The sequence below is a fragment of the Pseudophryne corroboree genome, chromosome 4 (genome assembly GCF_028390025.1).
Source record: "Pseudophryne corroboree isolate aPseCor3 chromosome 4, aPseCor3.hap2, whole genome shotgun sequence".
In the NCBI taxonomy this organism is placed as follows: Eukaryota; Metazoa; Chordata; class Amphibia; order Anura; family Myobatrachidae; genus Pseudophryne; species Pseudophryne corroboree.
The window spans coordinates 1,333,960-1,356,660 of NC_086447.1; the positions used below are offsets into that span (position 1 = coordinate 1,333,960).

Genomic DNA, 22,701 nt, shown 5'->3' on the forward strand with positions numbered 1-22,701 from the left:
GGCTGAGCGCTTCAACATCACCGAGCACCTGAGCAGGAGCGCTGCAACATCAGCGCCTTAATGAGAGAGCTGCATCGACACCAAGTGCCTGAATGTGAAGGTAGCGTTGCAACGTCACCGAGTGCTGCAAAGTCACTGAGCGCCTGAATGTGGAGAGAGCGCTGCAACATCACCGAGCACCTGAATATGGAGGGAGCGCTGCAACATCACCAAGCGCCTGCGCAGGAGCACTGCATCACTCCTGATCGCCTGAGTGTAGAGGGCACGCCGCAACGTCACTGAGCGCCTGAGTGTAGAGGGCGCGCTGCAACGTCACTGAGCGCCTGAGTGTAGAGGACGCGCCGCAACGTCACTGAGCGCCTGAGTGTAGAGGAAAGCAACGTCACTGAGCGCCTGAGTGTAGAGGGCGCGCTGCAACGTCACTGAGCGCCTGAGTGTAGAGGACGCGCCGCAACGTCACTGAGCGCCTGAGTGTAGAGGGAGCAGTGCAACGTCACTAAGCGCCTGAGTGTAGAGGGAGCAGTGCAACGTCACTGAGCGCCTGAGTGTAGAGGGTGCGCTGCAACATCACTGAGCGCCTGAGTGTAGAGGGCGCGCCGCAACGTCACTGAGCGCCTGAGTGTAGAGGGAGCAGTGCAACGTCACTGAGCGCTTGAGTGTAGAGGACGCGCCACAACGTCACTGAGCGCCTGAGTGTAGAGGGAGCGCTGCAACGTCACTGAGCACCTGAGAAATCTTTGAAAAATAGAAGAAAAATAAGAATTTACTCACCGGTAATTCTATTTCTCGTAGGCCGTAGTGGATGCTGGGAACTCCGTAAGGACCATGGGGAATAGCGGGCTCCGAAGGAGGCTGGGCACTCTAGAAAGATTTATGACTACCTGGTGTGCACTGGCTCCTCCCACTATGACCCCCCTCCAAGCCTCAGTTAGGACACTGTGCCCGGACGAGCTGACATAATAAGGAAGGATTTTGAATCCCGGGTAAGACTCATACCAGCCACACCAATCACACCGTATAACCTGTGATCTGAACCCAGTTAACAGTATGATAACAGCGGAGCCTCTGAAAAGATGGCTCACAACAATAATAACCCGATTTTTGTAACTATGTACAAGTATTGCAGACAATCCGCACTTGGGATGGGCGCCCAGCATCCACTACGGACTACGAGAAATAGAATTACCGGTGAGTAAATTCTTATTTTCTCTGACGTCCTAGTGGATGCTGGGAACTCCGTAAGGACCATGGGGATTATACCAAAGCTCCCAAACGGGCGGGAGAGTGCGGATGACTCTGCAGCACCGAATGAGAGAACTCCAGGTCCTCCTCAGCCAGGGTATCAAATTTGTAGAATTTAGCAAACATGTTTGCCCCTGACCAAGTAGCTGCTCGGCAAAGTTGTAATGCCGAGACCCCTCGGGCAGCCGCCCAAGATGAGCCCACCTTCCTTGTGGAATGGGCATTTACAGATTTTGGCTGTGGCAGGCCTGCCACAGAATGTGCAAGCTGAATTGTACTACAAATCCAACGAGCAATCGTCTGCTTAGAAGCAGGAGCACCCAGCTTGTTGGGTGCATACAGGATAAACAGCGAGTCAGATTTTCTGACTCCAGCCGTCCTGGAAACATATTTTCAGGGCCCTGACAACGTCCAGTAACTTGGAGTCCTCCAAATCCCTAGTAGCCGCAGGCACCACAATAGGCTGGTTCAGGTGAAACGCTGACACCACCTTAGGGAGAAACTGGGGACGAGTCCTCAATTCTGCCCTATCCATATGGAAATTCAGATAAGGGCTTTTACATGATAAAGCCGCCAATTCTGACACTCGCCTGGCTGAAGCCAAGGCCAATAACATGACCACTTTCCACGTGAGATATTTTAGATCCACGGTTTTTAGTGGCTCAAACCAATGTGATTTTAAGAAACTCAACACCACGTTGAGATCCCAAGGTGCCACAGGGGGCACAAACGGGGGCTGAATATGCAGCACTCCTTTCACAAATGTCTGAACTTCAGGTACTGAAGCTAGTTCTTTTTGAAAGAAAATCGACAGAGCCGAGATCTGTACTTTAATGGAGCCTAGTTTTAGGCCCATATTCACTCCTGCTTGCAGGAAATGCAGAAATCGACCCAGCTGAAATTCCTCTGTTGGGGCCTTTTTTGCCTCGCACCATGCAACATATTTCCGCCATATGCGGTGATAATGCTTTGCCGTAACATCTTTCCTGGCTTTAATAAGCGTAGGAATGACTTCTTCCGGAATACCCTTTTCCTTCAGGATCCGGCGTTCAACCGCCATGCCGTCAAACGCAGCCGCGGTAAGTCTTGGAACAGACCGGGCCCCTGCTGTAGCAGGTTCTGTCTGAGCGGTAGAGGCCACGGGTCCTCTGAGAGCATCTCTTGAAGTTCCGGGTACCACGCTCGTCTTGGCCAATCCGGAACCACGAGAATTGTGTTTACTCCTCGCTTTCTTATTATTCTCAATACCTTTGGTATGAGAGGCAGAGGAGGGAACACATAAACCGACTGGTACACCCACGGTGTCACTAGAGCGTCCACAGCTATCGCCTGAGGGTCCCTTGACCTGGCGCAATATCTTTTCAACTTATTGTTGAGGCGGGACGCCATCATGTCCACCTGTGGTTTTTCCCAACGGTTTACCAGCATCTGGAAAACTTCTGGATGAAGTCCCCACTCTCCCGGGTGGAGGTCGTGTCTGCTGAGGAAGTCTGCTTCCCAGTTGTCCACTCCCGGAATGAACACTGCTGACAGTGCTAGAACATGATTCTCCGCCCATCGGAGAATTCTTGTGGCTTCTGCCATCGCCATCCTGCTTCTTGTGCCTCCCTTGTCGATTTACATGGGCGACTGCCGTGATGTTGTCTGACTGGATCAGCACCGGCTGGTGTAGGAGCAGGGATTTTGCCTGACTTAGGGCATTGTAAATGGCCCTTAGTTCCAGAATATTTATGTGAAGGGAAGTCTCCTGACTCGACCATAGTCCTTGGAAATTTCTTCCCTGTGTGACTGCCCCCCAGCCTCGAAGGCTGGCATCCGTGGTCACCAGGACCCAGTCCTGTATGCCGAACCTGCGGCCCTCTAGAAGATGGGCACTCTGCAGCCACCACAGTAGAGACACCCTGGTTCTTGGAGACAGGGTTATTAAGCGATGCATCTGAAGATGCGATCCGGACCATTGGTCCAACAGGTCCCACTGAAAGATTCTGGCATGGAACCTGCCGAAAGGAATTGCTTCGTAAGAAGCTACCATCTTTCCCAGGACCCGCGTGCAGTGATGCACCGATACCTATTTTGGTTTCAGGAGGTCTCTGACTAGAGATGACAACTCCCTGGCTTTCTCCTCCGGGAGAAACACTTTTTTCTGGGCTGTATCCAGAATCATACCCAGGAACAGTAGCCGTGTCGTCGGAACCAGCTGTGACTTTGGGATATTCAGAATCCAGCCGTGCTGGTGCAGCACTTCCTGAGATAGTGCTACTCCCACCAACAACTGTTCCTTGGACCTCGCCTTTATTAGGAGATCGTCCAAGTACGGGATAATTAAAACTCCCTTTTTTCGAAGGAGTATCATCATTTCCGCCATAACCTTGGTAAATACCCTCGGTGCCGTGGACAGTCCAAACGGCAGCGTCTGGAATTGGTAATGGCAATCCTGTACCACAAATCTGAGGTACTCCTGGTGAGGATGATAAATGGGGACATGTAGGTAAGCATCCTTGATGTCCAGGGATACCATGTAATCCCCCTCGTCCAGGCTTGCAATAACCGCCCTGAGCGATTCCATCTTGAACTTGAATTTTTTTATGTATGTGTTCAAGGATTTCAAATTTAAAATGGGTCTCACCGAACCGTCCGGTTTCGGTACCACAAACAGTGTGGAATAGTAACCCCGTCCTTGTTGAAGTAGGGGCACCTTGACTATCACCTGCTGGGAATACAGCTTGTGAATTGCCGCTAGCACCGCCTCCCTGTCTGAGGGAGCAATCGGCAAGGCAGATTTTAGGAACCGGTGGGGTGGAGACACCTCGAATTCCAGTTTGTACCCCTGAGATACTATTTGAAGGATCCAAGGATCCACCTGTGAGCGAGCCCACTGATCGCTGAAATTCTTGAGGCGTCCCCCCACCGTACCTGGCTCCGCCTGTGGAGCCCCACCGTCATGCGGCGGACTTGGAAGAGGAAGCGGGGGAGGACTTTTGCTCCTGGGAACCTGCTGTTTGTTGCAGCCTTTTTCCCCTACCTCTGCCTCTGGACAGAAAAGACCCGCCTTTTCCACGCTTGTTTTTCTGGGTCCGAAAGGACTGAACCTGATAAAACGGCGCCTTCTTAGGCTGTGAGGGGAAATGGGGTAAAAATGCTGACTTCCCAGACGTTGCTGTGGAAACTAGGTCCGAGAGACCATCCCCAAATAATTCCTCACCTTTATATGGCAAAACTTCCATGTGCCTTTTAGAATCTGCATCTCCTGTCCACTGGCGAGTCCATAAGCCTCTCCTAGCAGAAATGGACAATGCACTTACTTTTGGATGCCAGTCGGCAGATTTCCCTTTGTGCATCTCTCATATATAAGACTGAGTCTTTTATATGGTCTATGGTTAACAGGATCGTGTCTCTGTCTAATGTGTCAATATTTTCTGACAGTTTATCTGACCACGCAGCGGCAGCACTGCACATCCATGCTGACGCAATAGCTGATCTCAGTATAACACCTGTGTGTGTATATATAGACTTCAGGATCGCCTCCTGCTTTCTATCAGCAGGTTCCTTGAGGGCGGCCGTATCCGGAGACGGTAGTGCCACCTTTTTAGACAAACGTGTGAGCGCTTTATCCACCTTAGGAGGTGTTTCCCAACGTGACCTATCCTCTGGCGGGAAAGGGAACGCCATTAGTACCTTCTTAGGAATCACCAATTTTTTATCAGGGAAAGTCCACGCTTCTTCACACACTTCATTTAATTCATCTGACGGGGGAAAAACTACAGGTAGTTTTTTCTCCCCAAACATAATACCCTTTTTTGTGGTACCTGTATTTATATCAGAAATGTGTAACACCTCTTTCATTGCCTCAATCATGCAGTGAATGGCCTTAGTGGGCATCAGGTTAGACTCATCGTCGTCGACACTGGTGTCAGTATCAGTGTCGACATCTGGGTCTGCGGTCTGAGTTAGCGGGCGTTTTAGAGCCCCTGATGACCTGTGAGACGCCTGGACAGGCACGAGCTGAGAAGTTGGCTGTCCCACATTTGGCATGTCGTCAAATTTCTTATATAAGGAGTCTATACGTGCACTCATTTCTTTCCATAAGCTCAACCACTCAGGTGTCTGCCCCGCAGGGGGTGACATCCCTTCTAAAGGCATCTGCTCCGTCTCCACATCATTATCCTCATCAAACATGTCGACACAGCCGTACCGACACCGCACACACACAGGGAATGCTCCAACAGAGGACAGGACCCACAAAAGCCCTTTGGGGGGACAGAGTGAGAGTATGCCAGCACACACCAGAGGGCTATATAATGCAGGGACTAACTGAGTTATGTCCCCTATAGCTGCTTTTTCTATATAAAAGTATACTGCGCCTAAATTTAGTGACCCCCCTCTCTTTTTTACCCTTTTCTGTAGTGTAGACTGCAGGGGAGAGCCAGGGAGCTTCCTTCCAGCGGATCTGTGAAGGAGAAATGGCGCCAGTGTGCTGAGGGAGATAGCTCCGCCCCTTTTCCGCGGACTATTCTCCCGCTTTTTCCTATATTCTGGCAGGGGTATTTTCCACATATATAGCCTCTGGGGCTATATATTGTGGTATTTTTGCCAGCCAAGGTGTTATTATTGCTTCTCAGGGCGCCCGCCCCCCCCCCCCCCCCCCCCCAGCGCCCTGCACCCTCAGTGACCGGAGTGTGAAGTGTGTGTGAGGAGCAATGGCGCACAGCTGCAGTGCTGTGCGCTACCTTGGTGAAGACTGATGTCATCTGCCGCCGGTTTTCCGGACCTCTTCTTGCTTCTGGCTCTGTAAGGGGGACGGCGGCGCGGCTCCGGGACCGAACACCAAGGCTGGGCCTGCGGTCGATCCCTCTGGAGCTAATGGTGTCCAGTAGCCTAAGAAGCCCAAGCTGGCTGCAAGCAGGCAGGTTCGCTTCTTCTCCCCTTAGTCCCTCGCTGCAGTGAGCCTGTTGCCAGCAGGTCTCACTGAAAATAAAAAAATAAGAATTTACTTACCGATAATTCTATTTCTCGGAGTCCGTAGTGGATGCTGGGGTTCCTGAAAGGACCATGGGGAATAGCGGCTCCGCAGGAGACAGGGCACAAAAAAGTAAAGCTTTACTAGGTCAGGTGGTGTGCACTGGCTCCTCCCCCTATGACCCTCCTCCAGACTCCAGTTAGGTACTGTGCCCGGACGAGCATACACAATAAGGGAGGCATTTTGAATCCCGGGTAAGACTCATACCAGCCACACCAATCACACCGTACAACTTGTGATCTAAACCCAGTTAACAGTATGACAACAGAAAGGGCCTCTTAAAGATGGCTCCTTAACAATAACCCGAATTAGTTAACAATAACTATGTACAAGTATTGCAGATAATCCGCACTTGGGATGGGCGCCCAGCATCCACTACGGACTCCGAGAAATAGAATTATCGGTAAGTAAATTCTTATTTTCTCTATCGTCCTAAGTGGATGCTGGGGTTCCTGAAAGGACCATGGGGATTATACCAAAGCTCCCAAACGGGCGGGAGAGTGCGGATGACTCTGCAGCACCGAATGAGAGAACTCCAGGTCCTCCTTTGCCAGGGTATCAAATTTGTAAAATTTTACAAACGTGTTCTCCCCCGACCACGTAGCTGCTCGGCAGAGTTGTAATGCCGAGACCCCTCGGGCAGCCGCCCAAGATGAGCCCACCTTCCTTGTGGAGTGGGCTTTTACAGTTTTAGGCTGTGGCAGGCCTGCCACAGAATGTGCAAGTTGAATTGTGTTACAAATCCAACGAGCAATCGACTGCTTAGAAGCAGGTGCGCCCAACTTGTTGGGTGCATACAATATAAACAGCGAGTCAGATTTTCTGACTCCAGCCGTCCTTGCAATGTATATTTTTAAGGCTCTGACAACGTCCAACAACTTGGAGTCCTCCAAGTCGCTAGTGGCCGCAGGCACCACAATAGGTTGGTTCAGATGAAATGCTGATACCACTTTAGGGAGAAAATGCGGACGAGTCCGCAGTTCTGCCCTATCCGAATGGAAGATTAGATAAGGACTTTTATAAGATAAAGCCGCCAATTCAGATACTCTCCTGGCAGAGGCCAGGGCTAGTAACATAGTCACTTTCAATGTGAGATATTTCAAATCCACCTTTTTCAATGGTTCAAACCAATGGGATTTGAGGAAATCTAAAACTACATTTAGATCCCACGGTGCCACCGGAGGCACCACAGGAGGCTGTATATGCAGTACTCCCTTGACAAAAGTCTGGACCTCAGGGACAGAGGCCAATTCTTTTTGGAAGAATATTGACAGGGCCGAAATTTGAACCTTAATGGATCCCAATTTGAGACCCATAGATAATCCTGATTGCAGGAAATGTAGGAAACGACCCAGTTGGAATTCCTCCGTCGGAACCCTCCGATCCTCGCACCACGCTACATATTTTCGCCAAATGCGGTGATAATGTTTCACGGTGACTTCCTTCCGTGCCTTAATCAAGGTAGGAATGACTTCTTCTGGAATGCCTTTCCCTTTTAGGATCTGGCGTTCAACCGCCATGCCGTCAAACGCAGCCGCGGTAAGTCTTGAAAAAGACAGGGACCCTGCTGTAGCAGGTCCCTTCTCAGAGGTAGAGGCCACGGTTCGTCCGTGAGCATCTCTTGAAGTTCCGGATACCAAGTCCTTCTCGGCCAATCCGGAACCACTAGTATTGTTCTTACTCTTCTTTGCCGTATGATCTTCAATACCTTTGGTATGAGCGGCAGAGGAGGAAACACATACACTGACTGGTACACCCAAGGAGTTACCAGTGCGTCCACAGCTATTGCCTGTGGATCTCTTGACCTGGCGCAATATTTGTCCAGTTTCTTGTTGAGGCGAGACGCCATCATGTCTACAATTGGTCTTTCCCAACGGTCTATTAACATGTTGAAGACTTCTGGATGTAGACCCCACTCTCCCGGATGAAGATCGTGTCTGCTGAGGAAGTCTGCTTCCCAGTTGTCCACGCCCGGGATGAACACTGCTGACAGTGCTATCACGTGATTCTCCGCCCAGCGAAGAATCTTGGCAGCTTCTGCCATTGCACTCCTGCTTCTTGTGCCGCCCTGCCTGTTTACATGGGCGACCGCCGTGATGTTGTCCGACTGAATCAACACCGGCTTTCCTTGCAGGAGAAGTTCCGCCTGGCTTAGAGCATTGTAGATTGCTCTTAGTTCCAGAATGTTTATGTGAAGAGACTTTTCCAGACTCGTCCATACTCCCTGGAAGTTTCTTCCTTGTGTGACTGCTCCCCAGCCTCTCAGGCTGGCGTCCGTGGTCACCAGGATCCAATCCTGAATGCCGAATCTGCGGCCTTCTAATAGGTGAGCCTTCTGCAACCACCACAGAAGTGACACCCTTGTCTTTGGTGACAGGGTTATTCGCAGGTGCATCTGCAGATGCGACCCTGACCATTTGTCCAACAGATCCCTTTGGAATATTCTTGCATGGAATCTGCCGAATGGAATTGCTTCGTAAGAAGCCACCATTTTTCCCAGGACTCTTGTGCATTGATGTACTGACACTTTTCCTGGTTTTAGGAGGTTCCTGACCAGATCGGATAACTCCTTGGCTTTTTCCTCTGGAAGGAAAACCTTTTTCTGAACCGTGTCCAGAATCATTCCTAGGAACAGCAGACGAGTTGTCGGGATTAAATGGGATTTTGGAATATTCAGAATCCACCCGTGTTGTCTTAGCACCTCTTGAGATAGTGCTAAAGCTGTCTCCAGCTGTTCTCTGGACCTTGCCCTTATTAGGAGATCGTCCAAGTATGGGATAACTAATACGCCTTTTCTTCGAAGAAGAATCATCATCTCGGCCATTACCTTGGTAAAGACCCGAGGCGCCGTGGACAATCCGAACGGCAGCGTCTGAAACTGATAGTGACAGTTTTGAACAATGAACCTGAGGTACCCCTGGTGTGCGGGGTAAATCGGAACGTGTAGATACGCATCCTTGATGTCCAAGGATACCATAAAGTCCCCTTCTTCCAGGTTCGCTATCACTGCTCTGAGTGACTCCATCTTGAACTTGAACTTTTTTATGTAGAGGTTCAAGGACTTCAGATTTAGAATAGGCCTTACCGAGCCATCCGGCTTCGGTACCACAAATAGAGTGGAATAATACCCCTTTCCTTGTTGTAATAGGGGTACTTTGACTATCACCTGCTGAGCGTACAGCTTGTGAATGGCTTCCAACACCCTCTCCCTTTCGGAAGAGACGGTTGGTAAGGCAGACTTCAGGAAACGATGAGGAGGATCCGTCTCTAATTCCAACCTGTACCCCTGAGATATTATCTGCAGGATCCAGGGGTCTACCTGCGAGTGAGCCCACTGCGCGCTGTAATTTTTGAGACGGCCCCCCACTGTCCCCGAGTCCGCTTGAGAGGCCCCAGCGTCATGCTGAGGTTTTTGCAGGAGCCGGGGAGGGCTTCTGTTCCTGGGAAGGAGCTGCCTGTTGGTGTCTCTTCCCTCTTCCTCTGCCTCGTGGCAGGTACGACAAGCCCTTTGCTCTCTTATTTTTGTAGGAGCGAAAAGGCTGCGGTTGAAAGGTCGGTGCCTTTCTCTGTTGGGGAGTGACTTGAGGTAAAAAAGTGGATTTCCCGGCAGTAGCCGTGGCCACCAAGTCTGATAGACCAACTCCAAATAACTCCTCCCCTTTATACGGCAAAACCTCCATGTGACGTTTTGAATCCGCATCGCCTGTCCACTGTCGTGTCCATAAGGCTCTTCTGGCTGAAATGGACATAGCACTCACCCGAGATGCCAGTGTGCAAATATCCCTCTGTGCATCACGCATATAGATAAATGCATCCTTTATTTGTTCTAACGACAGTAAAACATTGTCCCTATCTAGGGTATCAATATTTTCAATCAGGGATTCTGACCAAACTACTCCAGCACTGCACATCCAGGCAGTTGCTATAGCTGGTCGTAGTATAACACCTGCATGTGTGTATATATACTTTTGAATAACTTCCATCTTTCTATCTGATGGATCCTTAAGTGCGGCCGTCTCAGGAGAGGGTAACGCCACTTGTTTGGATAAGCGTGTGAGCGCCTTGTCCACCTTAGGGGGTGTTTCCCAGCGCGCCCTAACCTCTGGCGGGAAAGGGTATAATGCCAATAACTTTTTTGAAATTATCAACTTTTTATCAGGAGCAACCCACGCTTCATCACACACGTCATTTAATTCTTCTGATTCAGGAAAAACTGTTTGTAGTTTTTTCACACCATACATAATACCCTGTTTTACGGTATCTGTAGTATCAGCTAAATGTAACGTCTCCTTCATTGCCAAAATCATATAACGTGTGGCCCTACTGGAAAATACGTTTGAATTTCTACCGTCGTCACTGGAATCAGTGCCCGTGTCTGGGTCTGTGTCGACCGACTGAGGCAAAGGGCGTTTTACAGCCCCTGACGGTGTTTGAGGCGCCTGGACAGGCATTAATTGATTGTCCGGCCGCCTCATGTCCTCAACTGACTGTTTAAGGGAAGATAAACCATCACGTAATTCCACAAATAAAGGCATCCATTCTGGTGTCGACCCCCTGGGGGGTGACATCTGCATATTTGGCAATTGCTCCGCCTCCACACCAATATCGTCCTCATACATGTCGACACCACGTACCGACACACACCGCAAACTCACAGGGAATGCTCTAATGAAGACAGGACCCACTAGCCCTTTTGGGGAGACAGAGGGAGAGTCTGCCAGCACACACCACAAAGCGCTATATATACAAGGGATATCCTTATATTAAGTGCTCCCTTATAGCTGCTTTAATATATATATATATAGCCATTAATGTGCCCCCCCTCTCTGTTTTACCCTGTTTCTGTAGTGCAGTGCAGGGGAGAGACCTGGGAGCCGTTCTGACCAGCGGAGCTGTGACAGAAAATGGCGCCGTGTGCTGAGGAGATAGGCCCCGCCCCTTTTTCGGCGGGTTCTTCTCCCGCTATTTTTCCAGTCAGGCAGGGGTTAAATATCTCCATATAGCCCCTATGGGCTATATGTGAGGTATTTTTAGCCTTGTATAAGGTTTATATTTGCCTCTCAGAGCGCCCCCCCCCAGCGCTCTGCACCCTCAGTGACTGCCCAGTGAAGTGTGCTGAGAGGAAAATGGCGCACAGCTGCAGTGCTGTGCGCTACCTTATGAAGACTGAGGAGTCTTCAGCCGCCGGTTTCCGGACCTCTTCACGCTTCAGCATCTGCAAGGGGGTCGGCGGCGCGGCTCCGGGACCGGACTCCACGGCTGGGCCTGTGTTCGATCCCTCTGGAGCTAATGGTGTCCAGTAGCCAAGCAGCAAATCCACTCTGCATGCAGGTGAGTTTACTACTTTCCCCCTAAGTCCCACGTTGCAGTGATCCTGTTGCCAGCAGGACTCACTGTAAAGAAAAAAACCTAAACTAAACTTTCTCTAAGCAGCTCTTTAGGAGAGCCACCTAGATTGCACCCTTCTCGTTCGGGCACAAAATCTAACTGGGGTCTGGAGGAGGGTCATAGGGGGAGGAGCCAGTGCACACCACCTGACCTAGTAAAGCTTTACTTTTTTGTGCCCTGTCTCCTGCGGAGCCGCTATTCCCCATGGTCCTTTCAGGAACCCCAGCATCCACTTAGGACGATAGAGAAACCTAATTTCTATACTTTCTTTCTAAAGGCTCAGGAGAGCCCCTAGTGTGCATCCAACCTCGGCCGGGCACAAAATCTAACTGAGGCTTGGAGGAGGGTCATAGTGGGAGGAGCCAGTGCACACCAGGTAGTCATAAATCTTTCTTGAGTGCCCAGCCTCCTTCAGAGCCCGCTATTCCCCATGGTCCTTTCGGAGTTCCCAGCATCCACTAGGACGTCAGAGAAAAAAGCTGTAGAACATAGTCCACTTGTACCTTCCTGACTGAGGCACAGAAAAACACTGAGGTACTTTGGGAGTATGGAGAAAGTGGAGGATTACTAATTTAAATATGCCTATCCCTGCTAACACCCCGTCCATATCCCAAGAGCACTCCAGTGATCCCTAGTGGATAAAAAAGAAACTCATCAGGTTCTGCCTCTTTATCTGGGATATTGAGGACAGGATCCGGTCTCTAGGTCAACAGTAACTGAGTCGACCACTATTGGTCGACAGTAACTAGGTTGACAGGGTTTCTAGGTCAACATGAGTTTTTCACAAATTTTAATCTTTTCATACTTTATCCACGTGGATTACAGTTGGGAACGGTAACCTGTGCAGAGCGCAGCGATAGTGGAGGGAGGAACCCTGCCCAGATGCGAGGGGAGACGGTGCACTAATAGGGGTTCCCGGTCACTCTACCAAGAAAACAACACCAAAAACCCATAAAAAACTCATGTCGACCTTTTGTCAAAGTGGTAGACCTAGACACTGTCGACCTAGTTACTATCTACCTTCCATACCACACCCATTGAGGACGTCCCTAATAGAATATATTAGAGCTTCCTGAGACAGAGTATTGTCACCTGTGCCTACGTCTACCAAATCTGGCATGTCAGTTTCAGAGTCAGATTAGAGTACATGTGGAAGTGTGCGTTTATGCTATACCAGCAGGGGGAGCTGGGGAGCTGAGGAGCTGGACTGTGGGCAGCAGTATGAACTAAAAAAAATCATCCACAGGTTTTTTTTTTTTTAAGCATTTGTCTTTCTTGCCTTGCAGTAGCCAATTTAGAGTTAATGTTAAATATCATTCCCTTAAATGAATCCAGCCATTCTGGTTCCTGAGTACTACTTCCCTGAGAAGGAAGAGAGCACTGAGTACATAACAGAGATCCCCCTGCAGAAGGGGAAAACTTTGTGTTGCAGGATGGACACAGCCTTTGTGCCAGACGTACTGATACAGCAAAACATACACAGTAGCAGTGAAATAACAACCCCAGACATCCTGGATGGCGTGATATAGAGAGTGATGAGACCAGCACACAATGCCACAACAGCTAAAGCAGCGCTTTGCCGAGCATAAACTAGAGCCTTAGATAAAGTAACTAGTTTTCTGAAAATATATATGCTCCCCCCTTCTACAAATCCCCCTGGTACCATACAAGGTGACTTGAGTATCGGTGGAGGAGCAGCGCGAGTCTGATGCGGCAGGAAATTGCGCCACTGATCTCGCTCTCCAGGAAGCCCCACCCCCTTTATGGTGCTCCGTCCCTGTGCATAATTATACTGGCAGTTATCTCCAAAATGCAGAAAACGGGGTTCCACAGCGGACTCCACAGCCAAGTGCCTGCCGCGCCCTTATGCCGACACTGTAACCAGGGATCCGCAGTTTCTGTACTCATCGCACCAGCGTCTTCAGCTCTGTTAGGGGTGGTGGCATGCTGTCGCCGTGTGCGCACACCATGGGGGTAATGCGAAACAGCTATGTCCTGCCAGCGGGGATACAGACCATTAACCCTGTAAGTTGGTTCGGCGCCCCCAATAAGTCCCACGACGCAGGCAGACCGCCTTATAATATCAAACAAAAAATAAAGTTTTGAAGAAAACTCTCTGGAGCTCCAGAGACTGCACCCGGCTCGTCTGGCACAATTTTCTACACAGTCTGGCAGGAGGGGCATAGAGGGGAGGAGCCAGACCACACTGAACATTTCTTAAGGTGGCAGGCACCAACGGACCCCACCTATAACCCATGGTACTAATAGCATCCCAGAATCCCCTAGGACGTTAGAGAGAAGCCATTACATTAGTACAGCGTGGCGCAGAACACAATGCAGGAGACTAGATGCTACAACAGTTTCATCCTTTATCTCCAGACACATGGTCAGTGGCAGGAAGAGGCAGCATGGTGACCGGCTGCTACTTATACTAGATCGCAAGCTCCACAGCACAGGCTACAACACTATCAGTGTAAGGCGATAATCCCTTTCTGTTCCATTTACACCACTCCAGAGAGAATTATGTTTAATCGTCAGTGAACGTATACATGGCAGCTTCCACCCACCCGCAGTGGCCAGCAAGTGCCGCCTGTCCTCCCCGGCCCCCCCATAGTGCACCACACGTCCAGGGAGTCAGCCAGGCCACACACGGATTTATAAAAAGGCATGTTAAAATTTGTCCACAGGTTCCAGGGGCCAAAAGGTAACTGGGTTCATGGAATGATTACAAAATTATACACAAATCCTTAGCGACACTGTTACCCACCCAGGGCTCAGACCACCCCCCCCAGACACGAGCAACGCCCGCCAGCTACCCCTAGAACTCAAATAACTTTGTACAGTGGTTTTCGGAACCAAACGAAAAAAAAAAAAAAAGATAATACTCGTAAAAGTCTGCAGAGGTGAAAGTTCAGTGATGGCGGCGCGCGGCGCGCTAATCCCGCTTGGCCTTCTTGCTGCCATCCTTGCAGTTCTCAGTGGCGGTTTCTGCATCGTCCAGTTTCCGCTTACTGGCCTCAGGACTGGCGTGTGTGAAGGGCTGGAAGCGAATAATGATGCAGGTCATGTTGTCACATCCCGTACCATCCCCAGAGGTGTCCGGAGCCAGGCACTGATCCAGGAGCTGTGGGGATAGGACAGGGCGGCAGTGAGACTGTGGGGTAGACACAGCGCTCAAGGGTTGGGGGCCATAACACAGCACACAAGAGCGGTGGGGGTACACGACACTGACACAGATGTGAGACCACGCAATCAGCAGACCGCACACGACTGAGTCCACGCAATCAGCAGACCACACACACACACCTAAGACCACGCAATCAGCAGACCACACACACACACACAAAACTAAGACCACGAAATCAGACCACACACACACCTGAGACCACGCAATCAGCAGCCCGCACACACACCTAAGACCACGCAATCAGCAGACCACACACACCTAAGACCACGCAATCAGCAGACCACACACACCTAAGACCACACAATCAGGAGACCACACACGCACACGACAGACCACGCAATCAGCAGACCACACACCTAGCCTACGCAATCAGCAGACCACACACCTAAACGACTGAGACCACGCAATCAGCAGACCACACACACAACTGAGACCACGCAATCAGACCACACACGACAGACCACGCAATCAGCAGACCACACACGACTGAGACCACGCAATCAGCAGACGGCGCACACACACGACTGAGTCCACGCAATCAGCAAACGGCACACACGACTGAGTCCACGCAATCAGCAGACGGCACACACGACTGAGACCACGCAATCAGACCACACACACCTGAGACCACACACCTACACGACTGAGACCACGCAATCAACAGACCACACACCTACACGACTGAGACCATGCAATCAACAGACCACACACACACCTAAGACCACGCAATCAGCAGACCACACACACAACTGAGACCACACACACACACACCTGATACCACGCAATCAGACCACACACACACAACTGAGACCACACAATCAGACCACACACGACATACCATGCAATCAGAGACCACACACACACCTGATACCACGCAATCAGACCACACACACACAACTGAGACCACGCAATCAGCAGACCGCACACATACACGACTGAGACCACGCAATCAGACCGCACACATACACGACTGAGACCACGCAATCAGACCGCACACATACACGACTGAGACCACGCAATCAGACCACACACATACACGACTGAGACCACTCACCTCCTCCACTATAGAAGACAGGGAGGCGGGCTCCTGCTTTATCCTCTCCTGTATGAAGTCCACCACCTCCTGGCTGCTCATTACATTCCTGAGAAAGAGACATACATGAGACTGTGCTGACAGCACCGGGGCAGACAGACATCCGGGGCGACAATTACCAGATTCCATCACAGGCAATGACCATGAAGTCGTGCTCCTCGTTCAGGGTGAGCACTTTGATGTCCGGCAGCGCTGAGATCATCTGCTCCTCTGCGGGGAGATTACGGTTCCGCTTATAGAAATGATCACCTGGAGACAATGAGAGGAGAGTACAGTGAAGCCGGACAAACACTGTTCTCCATCGGATGCAAATAAACTCCCTGGCGTCAGATCAGTACTGGCCTCTAATGGCGCTACGTCTCCCATTCAGTAACAGGCGATAGATAGGAGGCGGCCAGTAATATACTGGGAATCTGGTGCTACGTCCCACTCACCTAATAACAGCTACTCAGACACAGGGCAGATATCTGCCGCAGCGCTACATAGTGCTGGCAGCAGAACCTCCCCTCCTCTTACTGCCCCCCGCAGGCAGGAGAACTGTATGTACCAGGGGAAGCTAGCACTGCAGAGATGAATGTCAGGGAATGAGTATACACAAGCTGCAGAGCAGTCTGGGTGTGTGACACCTGGCACAGAGCGTGCAGTGTGTATGTACCAGGGGAAGCTAGCACTGCAGAGATGAATGTCAGGGAATGAGTATACACAAGCTGCAGAGCAGTCTGGGTGTGTGACGCCTGGCACAGAGCGTGCAGCATGTATGTGCCAGGGGAAGCTAGCACTGCAGAGATGAATGTCAGGGAATGATTATACACAAGCTGCAGAGCAGTCTGGGTGTGTGACGCCTGGCACAGAGCGTGCAGTGTGTATGTACCAGGGGAAGCTAGCACTGCAGAGATGAATGTCAGGGAATGATTATACACAAGCTGCAGAGCAGTCTGGGTGTGTGACGCCTGGCACAGAGCGTGCAGTGTGTATGTACCAGGGGAAGCTAGCACTGCAGAGATGAATGTCAGGGAATGAGTATACACAAGCTGCAGAGCAGTCTGGGTGTGTGACGCCTGGCACAGAGCGTGCAGTGTGTATGTATTAGAGGAAGCTAGCACTGCAGAGATGAATGTCAGGGAATGAGTATACACAAGCTGCAGAGCAGTGTGGGTGTGTGACGCCTGGCGCAGAGCGTGCAGTGTGTATGTACCAGAGGAAGCTAGCACTGCAGAGATGAATGTCAGGGAATGATTATACACAAGCTGCAGAGCAGTCTGGGTGTGTGACGCCTGGCACAGAGCGTGCAGTGTGTATGTACCAGGGGAAGCTAGCACTGCAGAGATGAATGTCAGGGAATGATTATACACAAGCTGCAGAGCAGTCTGGGTGTGTGACGCCTGGCACAGAGCGTGCAGTATGTATGTACCAGGGGAACTAGCACTGCAGAGATGAATGTCAGGGAATGATTATACACAAGCTGCAGAGCAGTCTGGGTGTGTGACGCCTGGCACAGAGCGTGCAGTGTGTATGTACCAGGGGAACTAGCACTGCAGAGATGAATGTCAGGGAATGATTATACACAAGCTGCAGAGCAGTCTGGGTGTGTGACGCCTGGCACAGAGCGTGCAGTATGTATGTACCAGGGGAACTAGCACTGCAGAGATGAATGTCAGGGAATGATTATACACAAGCTGCAGAGCAGTCTGGGTGTGTGACGCCTGGCACAGAGCGTGCAGTGTGTATGTACCAGGGGAAGCAAGCACTGCAGAGATGAATGTCAGGGAATGATTATACACAAGCTGCAGAGCAGTCTGGGTGTGTGACGCCTGGTGCAGAGCGTGCAGTGTGTATGTACCAGGGGAAGCTAGCACTGCAGAGATGAATGTCAGGGAATGAGTATACACAAGCTGCAGAGCAGTCTGGGTGTGTGATGCCTGGCACAGAGCGTGCAGTGTGTATGTACCAGGGGAAGCTAGCACTGCAGAGATGAATGTCAGGGAATGAGTATACACAAGCTGCAGAGCAGTCTGGGTGTGTGACGCCTGGCACAGAGCGTGCAGTGTGTATGTACCAGGGGAAGCTAGCACTGCAGAGATGAATGTCAGGGAATGATTATACACAAGCTGCAGAGCAGTCTGGGTGTGTGACGCCTGGTGCAGAGCGTGCAGTGTGTATGTACCAGGGGAAGCTAGCACTGCAGAGATGAATGTCAGGGAATGATTATACACAAGCTGCAGAGCAGTCTGGGTGTGTGACGCCTGGCACAGAGCATGCAGTGTGTATGTACCAGGGGAAGCTAGCACTGCAGAGATGAATGTCAGGGAATGATTATACACAAGCTGCAGAGCAGTCTGGGTGTGTGACGCCTGGCACAGAGCGTGCAGTGTGTATGTACCAGGGGAAGCTAGCACTGCAGAGATGAATGTCAGGGAATGAGTATACACAAGCTGCAGAGCAGTCTGGGTGTGTGACGCCTGGCACAGAGCGTGCAGTGTGTATGTACCAGGGGAAGCTAGCAGTGCAGAGATGAATGTCAGGGAATGATTATACACAAGCTGCAGAGCAGTCTGGGTGTGTGACGCCTGGCACAGAGCGTGCAGTGTGTATGTACCAGGGGAAGCTAGCACTGCAGAGATGAATGTCAGGGAATGATTATACACAAGCTGCAGAGCAGTCTGGGTGTGTGACGCCTGGCACAGAGCGTGCAGTGTGTATGTACCAGGGGAAGCTAGCACTGCAGAGATGTATGTCAGGGAATGATTATACACAAGCTGCAGAGCAGTCTGGGTGTGTGACGCCTGGCACAGATACTATATACACACACACAGATATATATATATATATATATACACACCACTGACCGGAGAAGTGAATAACGCAGATTCTCTCACTACACTGGCACCAGGACTGGGGTATATTGGCAGTATATGATGTGCTGGAAGCAGGATCTGAGCATCACTGAAAAAGGCCAAATTGTGATGGACGGACGACTACCTCAGAGGATCTCCAAAACTGCAGGTGATGTGTGGTGTTCCCAGTATCCATGATCAGTCCCCACACTCCCCCACCCATACGGGAGCCCAGGCGGGTTCCAGAGATAAACAATCTAGTTCCCGTCTTTAGTTCTATTTGGAGACCCGTGCATCCATTCCCTGGAGTACTGCAGCCGCACACCACCAGGTGGCAGCACTCTTCCAAACTCCAGGGCTTATGTGTACAGGACAGAATACCTGCCACCTGTGCCCAGGAACGCTTACCGATGGCTCGGGACAGGTTCAGTCCTCCATTGACGCGACCATCCATAGTAACTTTGCCTCCTGCGTTCTTAATGCGTGCTAGCTCCAGCTCATCTTCTGGTTTGTGATCATAGGACATGTCCACGGCTTTCCCTTTCTCCGACACCACACATCGAGAGTCACCAGCATTGGCCACAATCAGCTGCTTACCCCTGATCAAAGCAACCACCGCCGTGGTACCGCTGTCCGAGCCGGGCTGTGGAGTAAGAAGCAGTTATTGTATACAGCCAACACCACCGCCGGAAATCAGGGGTACCGCCATCAGATTATGGCAGTACCCGGCAATTACTACAACCGCACATACACCTTATACATCCTGTCATATAATATCACCCACCAATCACTATCACCGTATATACCATCATATAACACCCAGCAATCCCCGTCACCACCAGATACACCGTCATATAATAACACACAGCAATCCCCATCATCACTGTATACACTGTCATATAATAACACCCAGTGTGGCCGGAGAGGCTCCAGCCCACGTGTAAAATGGCCGCCGCGGCACTGAAGGGGTTAGTCCCTAGTGCCCGGCGCCATTAACAGGACAATGGGCGCTTGGCGCCATATTCAAAATATTGTGGGCGCTAGGCGCCGTGTTTGCATTACTGTGTAAAAATGTATTCTAATGTGTCACCGCGGTCCCGGACCTCTCCGGCGACCGCGGCAGTGAGGGCAGCCCCCGGCGCGCTGAGCAGAGTGTGTGCACCGGGGGAGAGGGGAACCGCTGCAGCCGGGAGATCAGCTCCCGCTGAAGCCATCAGGTGTGCGCTCCCGGCAGCGGTGAGCACAGCCCCCGGCGCACCAAGCTGTGTGCGCGCCGGGGGGGGGGGGGGGGGGGGGGGGGGGGAGGGTGAGCCGCTGCGGCTGGGAGCTCGGCTCCCGCTGCAGCGCGCTCTGGGGGTTGCCTGTGCTGGGGGACGGGAGCTCTGCTCCCGGTGCCTCAGCACACTGGAGGCAGCTAGCCGCGGCAGCCGGGACAGACGCTGCGGCGAGGCCACCAGAGTGCGCCGCTCAGGGGGGACCGGGTTAGCCGGCTCCCTAGCGGCGTGGGGTCATACAGGCAGTGAGTGCTGGGGTCCGGGAGCGGACACAGAGCCACAGCGGCCGGGACAAGTGTCCCGGGCCGCCGGGCTTTAGATCCAGGGGGTGCGCCGCTCCGTGCGGCGAGGCTACCAAGTGAATGCCGCTCTGGGGGGACAGGGAGAGCCAGCTCCCTGGACCCCAGAGGCAGGCTGGAGGATGGGGGAAGCCAGCCCCATACCTCCAGCACTGAGAGAGAGCCCTAGCAGCCAGGCTGCAGGGCTAGGGGAGCCCAGCGCTGAGCGCTGGGCACAGTATTTAAAAAACAACAACAATGTATTTAAATGTAAGAGATATTGTGCTGGGAGGCACTGCAGTGCCTGAGAATGTGGAGCCTATGCAGGGCACAGGCTCAGTGTATATCAAAAGGGGAATGTACAGTGTGTTTTAAATGAAATGTATTTAAAGGTAAATGCACTTACTTGGTTGTGTGTCCCAGGAGAGGGGAATCCATGGCTGTGCAGGCTGTTAGATTCTCCCAGACCTTTTCCCCAAAAATGGAATACTTTCCCTTCCAGCCTCAGACTTGAAAGGGGCATTGGGAGAGAGAGAAGAAGCTCAGCTTTGAAACAAGCTGAGTGGTTTTCTGGAGCTCCATGGAGATCACCCGTAGTGGCCCGGAACCCTGGACCGGGGAGCTAGGCTGCCCAGCTCTGGAGCCCAAATCCAGGCTGCAGGCAGTGGGCTAGGTCCCGGGCAGGTTTCTGGAAGTCAGTTTAGGAGGGAAAACTTCCCCCAGCCTAGACTGAACGGCACCGGGGCGTATCCTGATCCTCCAGGATGGGACAGTCAAAGGAGACCGACCACTCCCCACTGTCCATAGGGAACAATGTAGCTGTGCATGTAGCCAAGGCATGCACAGCTCATGGGTAAACATTGATTGGTTGTACACCACAGGGCGGGCTTACCCCCTGTGGTAATGTGTATTGGAGTAGGATAAAAGGAGGGCAGTTGCCCCATGAAAGTTGTATTGTACATCTTCCTTCTGCTGAAACATCTTGTTGTATGCTGTTGCCCCTAGCAATAGGGTGGAGCCTTTTTAAAGGTTATTATTGAGCAAATAAACATCATTGCCTCAAGAAGATTGCTTCATCTTGTGACCTACAGGGTAATACCAAACATAGCCCCGTCCTCCGGCTGTCCAGGGAAGCACCTAACGTCTCCAAGTTCCGCCTTCCGCCAGCTACCGGTAGAGACCTAGCAAGGATTCGTCAACACCACACAGGTGTGGTAACGCAGTGTGTCGGCACATACAGAGCAGAACCGTGGTTCCAAACGCCACGGCAGGTTAGGAGTTTGGTGGTGGCAGCATAAACCCGCCCACAACGCAGTGGGTGGAGTCAGTAACAGGCGGTAAGCAGGAATCCTCTATGTGGTCATGCCTCGTGTGACCTGACCCTCCATTCTGTGCGCAGGAGACGGGACGCGAAAGCGGCCAGTGCTTTCGTACGGGACCGTCCTGTCACACTGGGTATTATTATATGACAGTGTATACAGTGATGATGGGGATTGCTGGCTGTTATATGACAGTGTATATGGTGATGATGGGGATTGCTGGCTGTTATATGACAGTGTATATGGTGATGATGGGGATTGCTGGCTGTTATTATATGACAGTGTATATGGTGATGATGGGGATTGCTGGGTGCTATTATATGACGGTGTCTCTGGTGATGAGGATTGCTGGGTGCTATTATATGACCGTGTCTCTGGTGGTGATGGGGTTTGCTGGGTGTTGTTATATGACATTGTATACAGTGATGATGGGGATTGCTGGGTGTTATTATATGACAGTGTATATGGTGATGATGGGGATTGCTGGGTGATATTATATGACAGTGTATATGGTGATGATGGGGATTGCTGGGTGTTATTATATGACAGTGTCTCCGGTGATGATGGGGATTGCTGGTTGTTATAGGACTGTCTCTCTGGTGAGGATGGGGATTGCTGGGTGTTATTAAATGAGAGTGTCTCTTGTGGTGATGGGGATTGCTGGGTGTTATTATAGGACAGTGTCTCCGGTGATGATGGGGTTTGCTGGGTGTTATAATAAGAATTTACTTACCGATAATTCAATTTCTCGGAGTCCGTAGTGGATGCTGGGGTTCCTGAAAGGACCATGGGGAATAGCGGCTCCGCAGGAGACAGGGCACAAAAGCAAAGCTTTCCGATCAGGTGGTGTGCACTGGCTCCTCCCCCCATGACCCTCCTCCAAGCCAGTTAGGTACTGTGCCCGGACGAGCGTACACAATAAGGGAGGAATTTTGAATCCCGGGTAAGACTCATACCAGCCACACCAATCACACCGTACAACTTGTGATCTAAACCCAGTTAACAGTATGATAACAGCGGAGCCTCTGAAAAGATGGCTCACAACAATAATAACCCGATTTTTGTAACT

At 51.3% G+C, this 22,701-nt stretch overlaps 1 protein-coding gene across 1 annotated transcript in view; it reads right to left on the reverse strand.

Moving 5' to 3' along the window:
• Nucleotides 1-14,157: 14,157 nt before the first annotated feature.
• PPM1G (protein phosphatase, Mg2+/Mn2+ dependent 1G) overlaps nt 14,158-22,701 on the reverse strand; it is a 64,411-nt gene continuing 55,867 nt past the window's right edge. Inside the window, exons 7-10 of the mRNA XM_063914902.1 lie at nt 19,170-19,404; nt 16,047-16,176; nt 15,889-15,976; nt 14,158-14,771 (exon numbers count right to left, since the gene is read on the reverse strand). Coding sequence (XP_063770972.1) covers nt 14,583-14,771; nt 15,889-15,976; nt 16,047-16,176; nt 19,170-19,404 — 642 coding nt within the window. The 3' untranslated portion in view covers nt 14,158-14,582. The remainder of the gene's footprint in view (nt 14,772-15,888; nt 15,977-16,046; nt 16,177-19,169; nt 19,405-22,701) is intronic.